Source organism: Antrostomus carolinensis, unplaced genomic scaffold (assembly GCF_000700745.2).
Source record: "Antrostomus carolinensis isolate BGI_N321 unplaced genomic scaffold, ASM70074v2 scaffold15773, whole genome shotgun sequence".
Lineage (NCBI taxonomy): Eukaryota > Metazoa > Chordata > Aves > Caprimulgiformes > Caprimulgidae > Antrostomus > Antrostomus carolinensis.
In genome coordinates, this window is record NW_010307370.1 from 11331 (window position 1) to 26730 (window position 15400).

General features: G+C 49.3%; 2 protein-coding genes across 2 annotated transcripts in view; both read left to right on the forward strand.

Moving 5' to 3' along the window:
• The window catches only part of LOC114818455 (carboxypeptidase D-like), a gene marked incomplete at its 5' end in the record, with an annotated part of 9153 nt that extends 8542 nt beyond the window's left edge, over positions 1-611 (forward strand). The window contains one exon of the mRNA XM_029084363.1: positions 487-611. Coding sequence (XP_028940196.1) covers positions 487-611 — 125 coding nt within the window. The remainder of the gene's footprint in view (positions 1-486) is intronic.
• CPD (carboxypeptidase D) lies at positions 456-13828 on the forward strand. The gene is made up of 18 exons (XM_029084364.1): positions 456-627; positions 1194-1561; positions 1988-2179; positions 3078-3245; positions 4457-4566; positions 5338-5440; positions 5916-6058; positions 6639-6808; positions 7399-7710; positions 8991-9186; positions 9289-9424; positions 10202-10351; positions 10751-10846; positions 10941-11005; positions 11163-11294; positions 11680-11865; positions 12189-12288; positions 12925-13828. Exons 1-18 carry the CDS (start codon positions 623-625, stop codon positions 13149-13151), a joined length of 2859 nt encoding a protein of 952 aa, XP_028940197.1. The 5' UTR covers positions 456-622; the 3' UTR covers positions 13152-13828.
• The last annotated feature ends 1572 nt before the right edge of the window (positions 13829-15400 follow it).

Consider the following 15400-nt stretch of genomic DNA (forward strand, 5'->3'; position numbering starts at 1 on the left):
GGGACGGGGCATGGGGGCAGCAGCTGTGTCAGTGGTGGACTGAGAGCACCATGTTGAGTTGCTCTTGTGGCTTCATTCGCTGTGTGTGGCAGCTGTAGAGGTCGGTGGCTACAAAGCTGCTGTGTATCTCTGCGGTTCTTCCACAGTTCTTGCATTTTGGCTTTTGGTGTGGCCTGGAACTCTGCTATGTTCATATTGTTGTGTGCCTGTGTCGGTGAAACAGAGGGTTTGTTAGAGAGGATCAGTTTTGGGATCTTGCTGCCTTCCCAGTACGTGCTGGAATTCCTGTCCTTGCCTCTGGCCAAGCACTGTCTGAATCATGGGCCCTTGGGTGCCTTTGCCTGGCAGCTGTCCTGCTCCCCTGCCTTTGGGGAAGGGCAGGGGGTCGTTGCTGGGGAAGGACATGGTTCCCCGATGTTGCCTGTGTTCAGCCAGGCTCTTGCATTATTTTCCTCAGGTCCACATTGGTGTGAAAGGCTTTGTCAGGGATGCAGTCTCTGGAGCTGGCCTGGAGAACGCGACCATCGTTGTTGCCGGTATTGCTCATAACATCACAGCCGGCAGATTTGGCGATTACCACCGACTGCTTGTGCCTGGCACCTACAACGTGACTGCAGTTGTAATGGGGTAATGTCTCTGTGGCAGCCGCCGTCCACGATGCCAACTGCTCATGTTCCCTCACTTGATTTCTTCCCCCAAAACATCTTGTTGTGTGTTTAAGGGGCTTGGCTGGGAGCTGCAGCAGTAAAAGTCTCCAGCTGAGAGCTGCAGCTGTGCACAGCATTTCTGTCATCTTCGATTGCTTGTAGCAACCTGCATCTTGCTTTTTGGGCAAAGGGAGAAAGTGGAGTAGAGTCACCCCAGTAAGACTTTGTGTTGGCTCAAGTCTGGGTGTGAATGTGTAGCTTGCCCCGGGGCTAGTCCTGTGATATGCCTGTGGCTTCTTTCCCAGTGAGTCTGTAAACAGGAACTTGTGCCTCTGTGACACAGCAGGACAGCAGCAGTTGGGTCTGGTGGCAGTGGGAGTCCCATCAGCTTGTTCACTGGTGAACCTTTCCCATAGTCATTGACATCCCAGTGTGTTTGGGCTGGGAGGAGTAGGCTGGAGTGGTGGAGAGGCTGCAGGGGCTTTGGCCTTGTTCTGCAGAGCCTCCTTGCTGAAGCCAGCTGGTTTTTGGGTTTTTTTTTTGCAGTTATGCCCCAGTGACCAGAGAGAACATCGAAGTGAAGGAGGGAGCTGCCACAGAAGTGGATTTCTCCTTGCAGCCAACTGTAATGCCACCAGCTCTTAACGTCACGCAGTTCACGGTGACGCTTGCTCCTGGCTCTACCATCACCCCCACCCCTGTGCAAGCAGAGGCCCCAAGCTCAACCTCTCTCCATCAACCCATCCAACCTGTGGACTTCCGCCACCATCACTTCTCAGACATGGAGATCTTCCTGCGGCGATACGCCAACGAGTACCCCAACATAACCCGACTCTATTCTGTGGGCAAGTCAGTGGAGCTGCGTGAGCTCTACGTCATGGAGATCTCAGACAACCCTGGAGTACATGAAGCAGGTAATGTGGGAAAGACTTTTTTTAGGGAGACACAGACACAAGTGACAGATCCTTTGTGGTGGGAGGCTCTGCGGGCAGAGCAAAAAGGCGGGTAGATCTGGCACTTCTCTGAGGAGAGACTGTGCTGCTCCTTGCAATATCCTTTCTAAAAAGACCAGGTGAAGTGTGTGGCACTAGTGTGAGTTACAGAGTGTTGCTGGGGACCTCTACACTGGCTGTGGGGCTCTGGGGACAGAAGGACCAAGGGGCTGCCCTGCAACAATGTTCATCCTTTTTGGTTTTGTGGGAGCAGAAGGGTACATTTTGGGTAAATGCCCTTCAGCCCTGCAGAAAGGCCTGAGAGGGCAGTGCTTGGGGTGGTGAGATGTCTCCAAGCTTTAATGTACTTGTTCTAATTGTCTCTTTGGTGTGGCCATGTGTCTGCAGGTGAGCCGGAGTTCAAGTACATTGGTAACATGCATGGGAATGAAGTTGTGGGGCGAGAGCTTCTCCTGAACCTCATTGAGTACCTCTGCAAGAACTTTGGCACAGATCCTGAGGTGACTGACCTGGTCCAGAGCACACGGATCCACATCATGCCATCCATGAACCCTGACGGCTATGAGAAGTCCCAGGAAGGTATTTCTGTCTCTGCTGAAACATCTGGGGGGTTTCTAGCTCTGAGAACACACCTTTGGGTTCCTGATACCTCTCTGAGAAACCTGGAAGCCTTTCTGGAGCAGAAGTGCTCTCTTCACAGGGTGGCTGGGAAGGGACTCGGTGCGTGCTGTGGGGTAAGGGGATAGACCCCGCTCTGCAGGATGTGTGCAGTGAAGCTGGTGCATGGAAGAGAGCTCTTGTGCTTCAGCAGCGCTATATGCTGCCCCTGTTTGGGTCCCCTTATGGTTTGTGGCTATCCTAAGGCTTATTTTAAAAAAGACATTCCTTTGACACAGCTCATACTTGCTGTGCTTTGGTCCATGCTCTTAGTAACATGTGATGTGGGAGCCAGGCTGTCTGCAGAGCACTTGTCCAAGGATAATATGGACTTTTATCAGGATGTTGAAATTGGCAAAAATAACCTTCAGGGAAGTCCTTAAAACTGCGTGGCTCTTGCAGATTGGCAGAACAAAGTCTGTCCAGAATGATTTTTTTGGAAGCAGAGCTGTACTGGGGTTTAACAAAGAACTTGTCCAGCTAGTTTGAGAAGGTGAGCTCTGAGGTTTCTGTGGTCGTGACATCCGGCTGCTGGGATTGTTCATGGTTCGCTGCCTTTCTGCTGCCTGTGCTCTGCCTGGCACTGAGAGCCTGTGCAAGCACCTGCTGAAAGGGCCCTCAGACACCTCTCTGCGCAGAGCAGGCCTGTCGCTGAAGAAGAGTGTGGGGGTCCTGTCACTCTGGGGTGTAGGAAGCCAGCCCTGTTGGGCTGTTTTCCATTAATTGTCAGTTGTAAGCTCTGTAGTTAAGAGGATGAAGCCTCTGCACTGAAGTGGGAACTTGCACAGGGCACAAGCTTGAACATGTGTTTAATTTTCAGGAGACAGAGGAGGTACTGTTGGCAGAAACAATAGCAACAACTATGACCTGAACCGGAACTTCCCAGATCAATTTTTCCACGTGGCAGACCCTCCGCAGCCAGAAACTCGCGCTGTCATGACCTGGTTAAAGGCACATCCATTTGTCCTCTCAGCAAACCTGCACGGAGGTATGTCAGCCAAACCAAGCTCCTTCTTCTGCCCTGAGGCTTGAGGGATGGGAGTTGGCAGGGGTATCTCCACTCTGTGGCATGAAATGAGGAGCTTTAGCAGAGGACTCTCTGCCCGTGGCATTGCTGTGAAATGGCAGGAGCGAAGGCAGCCAGGTTCCTGCAACAAGGGTAAGGCCATTTCCAAAGGGCCTACACAAAGAGTAAACCAAACCTTTTCTTCATGCTGCTGGAAGATGGATCAGAAGCTGGAAACGGAGCATGAAAACCGTGTCCCCAAGCACATTTACGGAGAGGCTGTCTCACGTTTGTTGAAGAGGCTGCTGGGAGGATCACAACCACTTCTCTGAAGGGAGCCCATGCATTGGGGAGCAGCTAGTTCATTGCCTGTTGAGAGATGGGAGTGGACTCTTGTCAGCAGCTGCTCAGCAACTGGGTCTGGGAATGTGACACAGTGCTGTGGCTGTTGGAGGCTTCATATTATTCATACAATGAAAGGAACAAGATGTAATTCTGAGGGTTCTCTGCCTTGAATTGCGTGGCGGAACTATGACATTTGCTGTAATTTAATTATCTTTTTGGAGTGATCTAAATTAGGTCTCTGCATTACAGCTTATTCCCTAGACAGTTTGTCTGCTGGCTTGTAGCTGTGGTAACTTGCAGGTGGTTGTGTTGTGCTGGTGTGTTTAATTTTGTAGTGCAGAAGTACTGTGTGTGGGTACGAGGGAGCTGGCAGGTCTCCAGCAGCCGTGGTGTCTGGGGTTCCACGGTGCTATTAGTCCAACATGCTTAGGGAAAGCTTGAGGAAGCCAAAGGTGTTATAATCTGACAGTGCTTGCAATAAGCTCCAGGAGACTGAAAAACTCCAGCAGTTGGGTGAAGGGCACCATGCCTGTTCTAGGAAATTTCTCCCCTTGCTTTCTCTCCTTTGTGAAAGCAATTATTAGGAGGTTGTACTCATCCCTCCTGCATTTAACAGCCAAACCTTTGATGTGTCATGGCTTGGGTTCACCTTCCCAACTGGGTGTGGTCTTATCTCTTCCTGTGCTTTTGTTGTCTCTTTTATCCACTGGGCTTAATGCTTTGTTTAATGCCAAGTCTTGAGAAACAAGACTTGGCACTCTTCGGAGAAAAAGAAAAACCTTCCCTGTTAGGCTGAGGGATCACTTGGAAAGCACTCAAGTACGAGTCAAAGCTTGTTTCCCCTGCAGGTTCTCTGGTGGTTAATTACCCCTTTGATGACGATGAACAAGGAATAGCCATATACAGTAAATCCCCAGACGATGCTGTGTTTCAACAACTGGCACTTTCCTACTCCAAGGTAAAGCTCTAATGGGAAAACAGACACATGCTGCTGGGTTAACTCCTGATGCTGTCAGGAGCCTCCTGAGTGGCTGGTAGAGGAGGACGCAGGTACTGTGGGCAACTGGTGTTGCAGGCACAGCAGAAGGGTCTTGTTCTGTGGAGGGATGTTCTGCCTCCAGGCGCTGTAGGAGGAGTGCTCTGTGCAGGCATAGGGGCCAATGCACTGAAAGGTGGTAGAAAATGCTGAAAACATGGGGCAGGAGAAGAGCAAGGATGTCTCTGGGTTGGAGTTGGGTGCAGTAGGTTGCACACCCACATGAACCTCTGTTTGGTAACCCCAAGTGTGTGACTAATGTTAGAACAAAAGTGCTGGTGGCTGTACAGTGCAGAGACTCAGCTTCACGTGTTGTATCTTAGGGAAGGCTCCAGGGAGATCTTATAGCGGCCTCCCAGTACCTGAAGGGGACCTACAAGAAAGCTGGGGAAGGACTTTTCCTAAGGGCAGTTAATGACAAAACAAGGGGAAATGGGTTTAAACTGAAAGAGGGGAGGTTTAGATTAGATATTAGGAAGAAGTTCTTCACTGTGAGGGTGGTCAGACACTGGAACAGGTTGCCCAAGGAAGTTGTGGATGCCCCCTCCCTGGAAGTGTTGAAGGCCAGGCTGGATGAGGCTTTGAGCAACCTGCTCTAGTGGAAGTGCTGATGGCAGGGAGTTTGGAACTAGGTGATCTTTAAGGTCCCTTCCAACCCAAACCATTCTCTGATTCTATGTTCTTGTTTTTTAGGAAAATACAAAGATGTATCAGGGAAGCCCTTGTAAGGATATGTACCCCACTGAGTACTTCCCACATGGCATCACTAACGGGGCTCAGTGGTACAACGTTCCAGGTAAAGTAGACCTTAAATCTCTTGCACTGTTTGTCTCCAAGTTAATGCATGTGCAGCTTAAAGAATTTAGTCTGATCAGTCACAAACTCTGCATTGGTCAGCCCAGATTACTGGGACTCAGGTTTCTTTTATAACCTCTTAAATAATGTACCCAGATAAAGTTATTCCTGGGAGAAGGAATTTATAGTGTAGTTCTTCTGGTTATTAGCAAAATGGTTTCATAAAATTTTACAGCAGTATATTAGCATGAAAGGTATTTACAAGAAGGACAGTTACTTGTCTGCTATTTTGGCATCTCTTTGAAGCTTGAATCTTGCCCTGTGTAAAATGCCTTGTCTCTTGAGCTGTAAAATGCATGTTGCAGGTTGTACTTCATCTTTCTCTGCTATCTGATATGTAATTATTTTTTTTTTAGCTGTGATACAGTTGCCTTCAGGAGATCTTGTCAAAACTATTTTTTACATTCCTGTTGTAGGTGGAATGCAAGACTGGAATTACTTAAATACAAACTGCTTTGAAGTGACCATCGAGTTGGGTTGTGTGAAATATCCGAAAGCTGAGGAGCTGCCAAAATACTGGGAGCAGAACCGCCGATCTCTCCTCCAGTTCATGAAACAGGTGAGACACTTTGACCCCGAGAAATGGTGTGAGCTGCCTCTGGGGTTTGCACTAGATGTGCCAGAATGAGCAGGCTGGTCTGTGGGCTGAAGCAAGTGCTGCTTCCTGGCCACACTGGGTACCTGCTCCACAGAAATCATCCCCATCAGAACACGTCTCAACAGCTCCTCTCCCTTCCTTCTCAACATACCAGAAATCTGTATGGAAACAGCAGCCAGGTGAAGCAGATGTGGGCTTTTTATTGACCACTAACTTGGTTTTCCCTAGACTGGAGTGGCCTTTATGTGCTGTTCCTGTTGGAGCTGGTGGTGGTGCTGCACACCTGGGACATGCAAACAAAGGTGTGGAGCCAAGAGGGCTGTGGTGGCACCCTGGGCCAAACAATTGCTCATTGTAATCATCAGGTGATCTCTGACCACACCAGCTGCTGGCGAGTCTAACCTGAGCCCTTTTGGAACATGTGGCTCCTCTGGGAATGCTGAATCTCCTGGGATCCGGGTGTCAGTGATCCCACAGTGATGTGTGGGGCAGGAGGCAGAGTGAGGACTGGCACTCAGCAGGACTCTGGGTCTGTGTGCAGGTTCACCACGGTGTCTGGGGATTTGTGCTGGATGCTATGGATGGAAGGGGCATTCTCAACGCCACCATCAGCGTTGCTGACATCAACCACCCAGTGACCACCTACAAAGATGGAGACTACTGGCGCCTCTTGGTCCAGGGGACCTACAAAATCACAGCATCTGCCCGAGGGTGAGCACACTATGGCACAAGGAGCAAACAGCTGCACGACTGCCCAGTCAGGAGTAGTTCCATCGCCTCTGCCTACAGCAGATGTAGGCACGGGTGTGTTTGCTAACTCCACGCAGGCCAGAGAGCAGGAATGTGCTGCTACCCTGATGTCAAAGACTGCTCGCCTGGTGCTGGTGTACAATCCAAACCTTTCCCTGTTTGAAGGTTGTGTGAGGCAGGAGTTGATAATTTAGTGTCCTTAGGGGAAATTCTCTTGTAGACAGCTGCCCACAGAATTATTTCATCACTTCAACCACTGACAAAACCTTTGGGTTAAAGCAGCCTGACTTGTTGTCCTGCCAGTCTGCCACGTAACCCTGCAACACCTGAGCCAAAAGCAGCTCAGCAGCATGTTGGGTCCTGAGCTGCTCCCTGTCCTCCTGCCGTTCCCGTGTCCCTTTGAAGTGTTCTTGCTCTTTGTTGTACTCTTCTCACTTTTGGCTGGGGAGCAGTAGCAGTCCCATGTGAGGGTCTAGTCAGGAAGGGTGGTGGCTGGTTGTGTGAGACCTTAAACCCCTGACATTTCTTTGTGTCTTCTCTTCCATGGGTAGGTATGATCCAGTCACTAAGACGGTGGAGGTTGGCAGCAAAGGTGGAGTGCAAGTCAACTTCACTCTTTCACGGACAGACATCAAAGTGGAGGAGGGGAAGGTGCCGGTCTTGAACACCCCAGACACCAGTGATCCCAACGAGAAGGAGTTTGAGACCCTAATCAAAGACCTCTCTGCTGAGAATGGCCTGGAGCGCCTCCTGCTCACCTCCTCAGGGAACATCTCTCCTTATCGATACCGCCCTTACAAGGACCTCTCCGAGTTCCTCCGAGGCCTCTATCTCAACTACCCGCAGATCACAAATCTCACCAGGTGAAAACTCAAAGCAGCAGTGCTCAGCTCCTTCCTGAGCAGCAGCCTGTGGTAGGGAAGTAGTGAAGTGATGAGCTGGGAATGTAGTGCAGAGATGAGGAGCTCGTCCCTCCCATTCCCCATGCTCCCTGAGTTTGAGGGAGCCCCATGTGTAAGGGGATGGTGGCAGAGCACTGGCTGCAGGGACTTGCAGATGCATCTGTGTGCTTTTTCCTGAGACATCATTTTACTGACTTAAACCTGGGGTGCTGCTGGTTCCCCTGGGGTGCCTGGGACTGGTGATATTCCCAGCACTGATATCCCAGGTTTCTGCAGATCTTTTTTCCATGTTCTCCATTTCCTTCATTTTCCCAATCCTTCCTGACATCCACCCTGCTAAAGAGTCCCCAACAAAAATGGTCAGATTTGACTTACAAATTTCAAATGGCCTTTTTTGATTGTCTGCCTTCAGTTTTTAATTGAAAAGCATGAGACATGTTGGAGTTAGCTCGTCCTAAGCCAGCGTCTCTGCCCTCCTGCAGACCAGCTGTCTGCAGTCCTCTGCTCTCCTTTGTGACCTGTAGTGCTTACCCTCTGTCAGCTTTAGAAAGCACAAATCTCTTTGTCCCAGGACCTCATTTGCTTGTTGTCACCAGGCACAACGTGCTCATGTGCTGTCCCCGCTGGTGCCAAGGCTGCTTTTCTCATCTGTAGCTTCTATTGTCTGTCCAGTTGCATCAGCCCCGATTGTGTTCCCTGCTTTGCTTGCATTCAGTGTGCTAACTTAATGGTGTGACTGTAGCAACAGCTTCTGCATTACTGGAAATAGGCCTGCTTTTGTCCTCTGAACTGGATGCTTTATAAATTAGTTTGATGTTCAGAGGTATTCTCTGCTCTGAAGGGAAAAACAAAACAACAAACCACAAACCCAAACAAACAAAAAAAACCCCACAAATAAAGAAACACCAACATTGGAAGCACAGAGGCATTTCTCAGTTCCACATTGATGGTGATGTTACAGGCTGTGTAGATATAAGAACATTTGGTGTGCTGTGTGTCTGGACGTGGGTACGTTCTTACACACATTCTTGTGTTCAAACTGATGTTCATAGTGAATTTGGTTCAGTGCTGCTGCAGATTTTCACTCACAATGTGGTTGTGTTTTGTGTGTCACTTGTCACTGCAGCCTCCTCCTGGAGGTTGCCAGCAGTTCCTTTCCACACCAGGATTTCTCCATAAGGCCAGGCTGGGGGTGCAGCTCTCTTTCTGAGCTGACGCTCTGGTTTCTCATCTCTTGGCAGTTTGGGTCAGAGTGTTGAGTTCCGTCAGATCTGGTCCCTTGAAATCTCCAACAAGCCCAACCAGTCCGAACCTGAGGAGCCAAAGATACGCTTTGTTGCTGGTATTCATGGAAATGCTCCTGTTGGTACAGAGCTGCTCCTGGCACTGGCAGAATTTCTTTGCATGAACTACAAGAAGAACGCTGCTGTTACAAAGGTGAGAAGCAGTTCCTAGGATGAGATCCAGGCAAATTAAATGTACAGAGAATGAACCCTCCTGATTGCACTTTAATGTACTGTTTCTCCTCCTTTTGTTCAGCTGATTGACCGAACACGGATTGTGATTGTGCCTTCCCTGAATCCAGACGGACGCGAGATAGCGCAGGAGAGAGGCTGCACGTCAAAGATAGGACAGACAAATGCTCACGGCAGAGATCTGGACACAGACTTCACAAGTAAAGCAAACTGATGTGTAGTGTCCCTGTAGAAATGCAGGCTGCTGTAGAGAAGCCTCTTGCTAGCTGCTCTGGGGTTGGGTGTAGTTGTTTGGGTAAAGGGTCTACCTGTAAAGAGAGCAGCACTCCTGCCCTGGAGCCCAGGGCTGCTGGGAAGCTTCCCAAGCTTGAATCTCCCTTACAGCTGGTAATTTTCAGTCCCTTATTTGCAAGGAAAAGAGCCAAGCAGAGTTCCTTAGGAATAGTCCAGAGGTTGGACAACACCTAACCTGTTTTTCCTGTTAATCGATTTCTTTCAACCCCCCATGTCTGAAAAATGCCCTCTGTTCATGCTCCCTGGAAACAGTCTCATTTTTTCATGCTTTTCTGGTTTCCACACAACTGCCTGCTGTATCCATAGCACTGTAGCAGTGCTACACCCACCCTCCCTGGGGATAAAGTGTTTTCTCTGGCCAGATTTGTCTGGGATCATCCCAAATGCTTTCTTAAGAAAATGTCAGTTCAGTGACATTGAGGAGAACAAACACACACGAAATACCTTCTGCATCTCAACGGTAAATAGTGATGTGACGCATTTGTTTAGTTTCACAGATGAATTCCTTCCATGGATAGTGTAGACGAGGTGCTTTACTATCTGAGATCTAACAAATACCTTTTAATACATGCAGCAGACTTAATTTCAGACATAAAGAGATAATGTACTTGTGCTGGCCTCTCAAATAGCAGAGGAAACGCTGGTCAATGCCCTTTTCTATTTGTTGCTCTGTTGTTTTACAGGCAATTTCTCCCGGTACCCGAGGACACGAGAGCCTGAGACCAAAGCCATCATAGACAACTTGATATTGAAGCGGGATTTCAGCCTCTCTGTTGCACTAGATGGAGGATCTCTGCTTGTCACTTACCCATATGATCAGCCAGTGCAGACAGGTATGACTGACTCCTCCAGGGCCTTGCACGCACGGTTACACTCGGGTTGTCTCTGCAGAAGTTCATGTGACCACATGATTGAAGAGCTCCTTGTGCTGGTAGTGTTCTCCTTTTGTTGTTCAGCACTTTGTATCTGGAATTGACAGTCTGCTAAGTAAAGCTAGAAAACCTCACAGGATTCAGCTAGGGATCAAAATGTTGTTCCTACAACCACATTTCAACTTTTCCTCTGCCAAAGCCAGTGTTAAGTCTGCGTGTGATACCACCCCTTAGTGTTAGAGGAAACTGGGAATGCCTGGAGTGTGTCACTGTTTAATACGAGATTATGGGGGTTAGAATGGGAATCTGCCCCTCCAGTGAAAAGGAGCTGCACTCTAAGTCTTGCTTTTCTCTTTGTAGTGGAGAACAAAGAAACACTGAAGCATTTGGCATCTCTGTATGCAAACAACCATCCGCTGATGCATTTGGGCCAGCCAGGCTGTCCAAATAAGTCAGGTACGTTGGGTTGAATCCTTTAACCCCCCTGTCAGCTTGTGCTGGCCTCTGCTAGGAGCTGATCTGTCTGACAGCTGTGTTCTTGCTCTCACAGATGAGAATATTCCTGGTGGTGTGATCCGTGGCTCTGAATGGCACAGTCACTTGGGGAGTATGAAGGTACTTTTTCACAGCACGAGGCTTTCTGTCTCTGCTAGACAAGTGTTAAAATGCGTATTTGTTCTGATATGGGGGCAAAACTTCCTCACCTCCAGCTGCACTTTGCAGAGCTTTTTAAATACCACTCTTGTTGTAACTGTGGTTTTGGTTTTTGCAGGATTTCAGCGTTATGTTTGGTCACTGTCCTGAGATCACTGTTTATACCAGCTGTTGTTACTTCCCGAGCGCAGGACAGCTTCCCGGCCTGTGGGCAGACCACAGGAAATCTCTCCTAAGCATGCTTGTGGAGGTGAGCCATAGTCTGTGGGAGGAAATTCTGGCAAGGAGTGAAGGTAGTGGGCTGGGTGGGGAGGGGGAGATGAAGGGAGCAGTATGGAGAGTCTTTGTGTTGGTGCTGTGTAATTACAGATGGTCATAATTTAGGCTGTATGAGGAATGGATTGAACAGAGGCAGCAAGTGACCAGGAAATGTGTTGACATGAGAGTTAAACATCTGTCTGTGTTGCCTCACAGTGGGCTGAGCAGTCCTTGCAGTATTGTGCACATCTCTTTATTATCAGGGTCAGGGATGGAGAATGAGCTGTGTTTTGAGAGGAGGATTAGATCCTGTTTTAGTTATAAATGTGCCATACGATAATATCTGAACTTGAAGTGTTTGAAATTCTTTATTTCAGGTTCATAAGGGAGTCCATGGGTTTGTCCAAGACAAGAGTGGCAAGGCAATTTCTAAAGCTACCATTGTTCTTAATGAAGGTTTGAAGGTCTACACTAAAGAAGGTGGCTATTTCCATGTGCTCTTGGCTCCAGGTTTGCATAACATCAATGCGATAGCTGACGGGTACCAGCAGAAACATGTCAAGGTATGTGAATGTCCGTGTTGAAGATCTCCTCCCTGTTCCCTGTCGTATAAATGCATCCCCTGTTTGGGTTCTGCCTCAGAACCTCTGTTGGCTGTGTTTAGCTGCTGATTGTGCCCAGGGTGGCTATTTTCTACCTTGATATAATGGATGGAGAAGAATTTCCCAGCACAGCAGTGTTGTTTTGGGCAGTAGCTTTTCTTTCTGTTGCCCTTGTCTTTGGTATCCACCTGGTCCTGCCCTGATCAGCAAGTACCTCTCTTCTCTGGACACCTATGGAGAGGTGTGAGCTTTGAAACAGTCTGAGCTCTTGTATCTTTCTGCAGGTCTTCGTGCGTCACGATGCACCCAGCTCTGTGCTCATTGTGTTTGACACAGAAAACAGAGTATTCGGTCTGCCCAGGGAGCTGGTTGTAACTGTTGCAGGTAAAGTGACAGTTTTGATCAAAGCTTTGAGCTTTGCTTTCTCTACCAGTTCATGCTGACAACGACCCTTCTCTTCACTGAAGCCATCTCCCCCTTTCCCTTCTGGACACATGCTTGTCCTTGCAAACTGGTCCAACAACCCTTGGATCTGGTGATGCTGGGCTGGCAGATGGGAGGGAGGAAGAAGAAAGTGTTGCAGGGGTCTGAAGGGTCCAGAATGGACTTTGAGATGCCTGGAATGGGGAGAAGCTGTTTGTGCACAGAACTGGGAGCTCAGAGATCTTCCCTCTTCCCCAGGGTTTCTTTGAGTGATACGACACCAAGAGATTATTTAAGAAATTGTTATTTTTTTTTGTCGAGGTGGCAGCTGTTGGGAAGGGTGGAGTTTATACCCAGCGGTCTGCAGAGCTGCTCGGTGATGCTATCGTAGATTGTGAGTGCAGAAAATAAAGCCAGTGCAGTGCTGCTCTGGGGGCACCTCTCTTGCATGGCATGTCTTCTGGGGCCTAGGAGGAAGGAGCAGGGTCACAGTGACGTGAGGAAAGTGACTGTAGAAGGGAAGAGAGATGGTGGCGAGCCTGTGAGTCTCTGGGGTGGGGGAACATGGCATTAACTTGAGTGTCTTCTCTCTGGCAGGTGCAAGTATGTCTGCTCTGGTCCTCACTGCCTGTATCATCTGGTGTGTCTGCTCAATTAAGTCCAACAGACACAAGGATGGTTTCCACCGCCTCCGGCAGCACCACGATGATTATGAGGATGAAATCCGGATGATGTCCACCGGCTCAAAGAAATCCCTTCTGAGCCACGAATTCCAGGATGAAACAGACACTGAAGAAGAAACATTGTACTCCAGCAAACACTGACACCTCCTGGAAAGGAGATTCCCATGGACCAGACCGGTGGTGGGGGGCGATCCCTGTGGTTCAGTTCTGAAACGTTAGCTTGCAGGATGTGTCCTCCAGAGGTGTGGGTGGCAGCTCCCAACTTCCCTCTACTATTTGCTCTGTTCCTATGTACGTGCAAATCGGTGGGTGTTGGAGGCTGTGGTGGACTAAGGACACGGCTTGTTACATTTTTGGGTCAAGATCTGGAGGTTCACATGATGTTGTTTGAAAGGCAACTTAACAGGGAGGCCAGCAGAGTTCCGAGCACTTCCCCAGCATCTCAACACAGTGAGCAGATGGTGGGGAAGTGCCCCAAGACCTGTGTGGGGTCGTAGTTACAACACTCCGAAGCAGCTTCTCTATCCGTTTTGATTTTGTGTTTTCTACTCTGTACTTGGGGGAAGCCAGATCCTTCACATGACTCCATGTTCTGCAAAGCAGCCCTTGGAAAAAGACTGTACTTGGTTCTCAGCTGCTCCTTGGAGCTTTTCCCCACCATGAGATGCTGTGGCCTGCTATGGTCTGCAGTGGTTGTGGAGCACCTCTAATGTGTTGCTAGTTCCAGGCAGTGACTTGGCATCCTGAACACTGGGGGAGATGATGGCCATTCTTGATGTGAGCTGGAGAAAGGAGCAAATGTCAGAGCTTCAGTGGACTCTAACAAAGTTCAGTTGCTTGCCAGCTCTGCAGTACTGCTGCTCCTGACTTCGGGGAAAGAAAGAAACTTTATCCCCATCACCCCTGGTTGCTTCTCATTTGTGTAGTAGTCTTGGCCTTTGGGGTCTCGTGTTAGCGTTGCAACAGCACAGTGTCCAAAGGAGCCACTGAAGATTGTTCTAAGCAACTGGATAAACTGATTGTGGTGGATACTGTAGAAAAGCAATCAGGGACTGACTCTATCTGATCAGTTTTGCTCAAGTCTACCACTCTTCAGGAGGAAACAATGAAATCTGACCACTGCTTTGTATTTGAGCATTATTGGAACAGCAGGGAGAGGTCATGGGAGTATCCATGGCCCAACTTCAGTCTTAAATTTTGAAGAAAAGCTGCAACACTTGCCATTGTCCACCTAATACTGTTTAGTGGTGAGAGCACTTTGGAAACACCCTCTCCTCAAGCTCTGGTAATGGTAGGAACCAAATTAGCCTGCTGGCTTGGCTATCTTCTGCTGCTACAGCATCCCTGAAGTATGTAGCAAGAGCTCCACCTGCTTGTGTGTCTGCAGTTGTGTCTGCTGCTGTGAGGGTGTTGGGTGCAAGGCGAGAGGAAGGAAAGAGAAGGGAAAAGCAGCCAAATTCTGTTTTGTAGCACTTGGCAGGGAGTTGGAAAGAGGAACTGTAGGTAGCATGCATCCCTAAGACTCATTAGATCTGTGGGGAATAGGAGGGATGTCCAGAAGGGGAGAATGGCTGACATGTTTGATTTCCAAAGCCTTTATGCATCTCTGATGTTCCTGTGCTTTCTGGGCAGAAGGCTGGGGTTAGAATAGGCACTTAAATCTCTTGCTGCTCATTTTCTTTTTTTAATTCTTGCCCCACTGATCTGAGGTCCGGGCTGCAGAAGCTTAGCACAGCAATATCTTGGGCATCTAGTTTGCCCTGAGCTGATCTGTTCTCCAACAGCCTGGGGAGGTCCACTAGTGAAACCTGCACGTAGTGTCTGTGGGGAGTTATTTGTACCCAAATGTATGATGAGGTCTGTTCTGCAGGGCTCTGACCTGTTCTCTGCTGGAGGAACAGCGTAGTGGGTTCCCTGTTGAAGGCTGTTGGGCCATCTCACTGACAGCAGGAGCTGTTCCTCACCTCTGCATGGAGTAGATGCTCTTCCAGAACCACATGCTTGGGGCCCTGCTGCCATGCTCATTGTCTTGGCTGATTTCGTGCAGCTAGCTGGAGGGACAAAGATAACCATTAGATGCCAGTATAGCTTCTTCCCTGTTCCACGGGGAATTCTAGGGCAAGAGCTGGCTGGGGAGGTGTGCTGGGAACAGGGAGCTGAGGCTGAGCATTCCCCATGCTCCTGTCCCCCATCTCTGTGGTGTGATGGGCTCCTCCTTGCCCCTGTTCTGCAGGAGCCATGAACATCTCCGTGCCTGCTCCGCGCTCGTCGTGCTGAGCACGGGCTGGGCTTTGGTCCTGGGCTGTGACCCTTTTCCATGGGTGATGGGCTGCAGCACCCCAGCACGCAGTAGCCTTAACCCTGCTTCTGTGAGGGCTCTACCAGGGGCC